Below are 1,448 nucleotides of genomic sequence, written 5' to 3'. Positions count from 1 at the left end.
TGCCCCGCCCCCCCAGCTGCTCTTTCCCATCAGCTGCAGCAGCTGGAGGGGGAGGGGGGGGCACCTTCCAGCAATGCATTGTGGGAGCAGCTGCAGGGATGGGGCCCTCCCAGTGCTCCCAGTCCCCCTCCCAGTCCTCCCCGTGCTCCCAGTTCCCCCCCCCGCCTCCCAGTTCCCCTCCCAGTCCCCATTCCAGCCCTCCAGGTGCTCCCAGACCCCCTCCCAGTGCTCCCAGCGCCCCTCCCAGTTCTCCCAGTTCTCCCAGTTCTCCCAGTCCCCCTCCCAGTCACCCTCCCCACGCTCCCCAGTCCTCCCAGTGCTCCCAGTTCCCTCCCAGTCCCCATTCCAGCCCTCCCAGTGCTCCCAGTGCCCCTCCCAGTGCCCCCGAGTCCCTAGCCGAGTCCTCCCAGTGCTCCCAGTTCCCTCCCAGTCCCCGTTCCAGCCCTCCCAGTGCTCCCAGTGCCCCTCCCAGTCCTCCCAGTTCCCTCCCAGTTCCCATCCCAATCCTTCCAGTGCCCTCAGTCTCTATCCCAGTCCTTCCAGTGCTCTCAGTTCCCCTCCCAGTGCTCCCTGGGACCCCCATCCCAGGGCCCTCAGTCCCTATCCCAGTCCTCCCAGTTCCCTCCCAGTTCCCATCCCAATCCTCCCAGTGCCCCCAGTCCCCATCCCACTCCTCACAGTCCTCCCAGTTTCCTCCCAGTCCCCATTCCACTCCTCCCAGTGCTCCTAGTCCCTATCCCAGTCCTCTCAGTTCCCCTCCCAGTTCTCCCTGGGACACCCATCCCAGGGCCCTCAGTCCCTATCCCAGTCCTCCCAGTGCCCCTCCCAGCCCTCCTAGTGCTCCCAGTCCCGCTCCCCATCCTCCCAATTCCCTCCCAGACCCTATCCCAGTCCTCCCAGTGCCCCCAGTCCCTATCCCAGTCTTCCTAGTGCTCCCAGTGCCCCTCCCAATTTGCTCCCAGTTCCCTCCCAGTCCCTATCCCAACCCTCCCAGTGCCCCCAGTCTCTATCCCAGTCCTCCTAGTGCTCCCAGTTCCTCTCCCCATCCTCCCAGTTCCCTCCCAGTACCCATCCCAGTTTTCCCGTTGCCTCCCAGTGAGTTCCAGCCCCCATCCCACTCCTCCCAGTCCCCATCCCACTCCTCCCAGTTCCCTCCCCGTCCCCATCCCACGCCTCCTGGTGCTCCCAGTTCCCCATCCAGTCCTCCCAGTTCCCCTCCAGTCCCTATCCCAGTCCTCCCAGTGCCTCCCAGTGAGTCCCAGTGTCCCTTCGCCGTCCCCAGGTGCGGTGACCGGGCGGGGCCGGGGCCACCATGGGGGTCCTGCCCCTCCCCCTCCTGCTGCTGGCCGCGGGGACCCAGGCGTCGGGGCTGCAGCTCGACGGGCACCTCGACCTGGGTGAGACCCTATGGCGTGGCCGGGGGGGCCATGGGGGGCCGAGGGGGGCGC

The 1,448-nt window shown here is 67.2% G+C and overlaps 1 protein-coding gene across 1 annotated transcript; it reads left to right on the top strand.

The window, feature by feature from the left end:
* Positions 1 to 196: 196 nt before the first annotated feature.
* Positions 197 to 1,291, top strand: LOC104080145 (chitin-binding lectin 1-like; the record flags this gene model as incomplete). Its single annotated transcript, XM_009582437.1, has 2 exons — positions 197 to 299; positions 1,283 to 1,291. Coding segments are annotated over 2 exons (112 nt in total), but the record flags the coding sequence as incomplete, so codon positions are not given.
* Positions 1,292 to 1,448: the final 157 nt, after the last annotated feature.

Source organism: Fulmarus glacialis, unplaced genomic scaffold (genome assembly GCF_000690835.1).
Source record: "Fulmarus glacialis isolate BGI_N327 unplaced genomic scaffold, ASM69083v1 scaffold17727, whole genome shotgun sequence".
NCBI classification, from domain to species: Eukaryota; Metazoa; Chordata; class Aves; order Procellariiformes; family Procellariidae; genus Fulmarus; species Fulmarus glacialis.
This window is presented reverse-complemented; position numbering and strand designations above follow the sequence as displayed.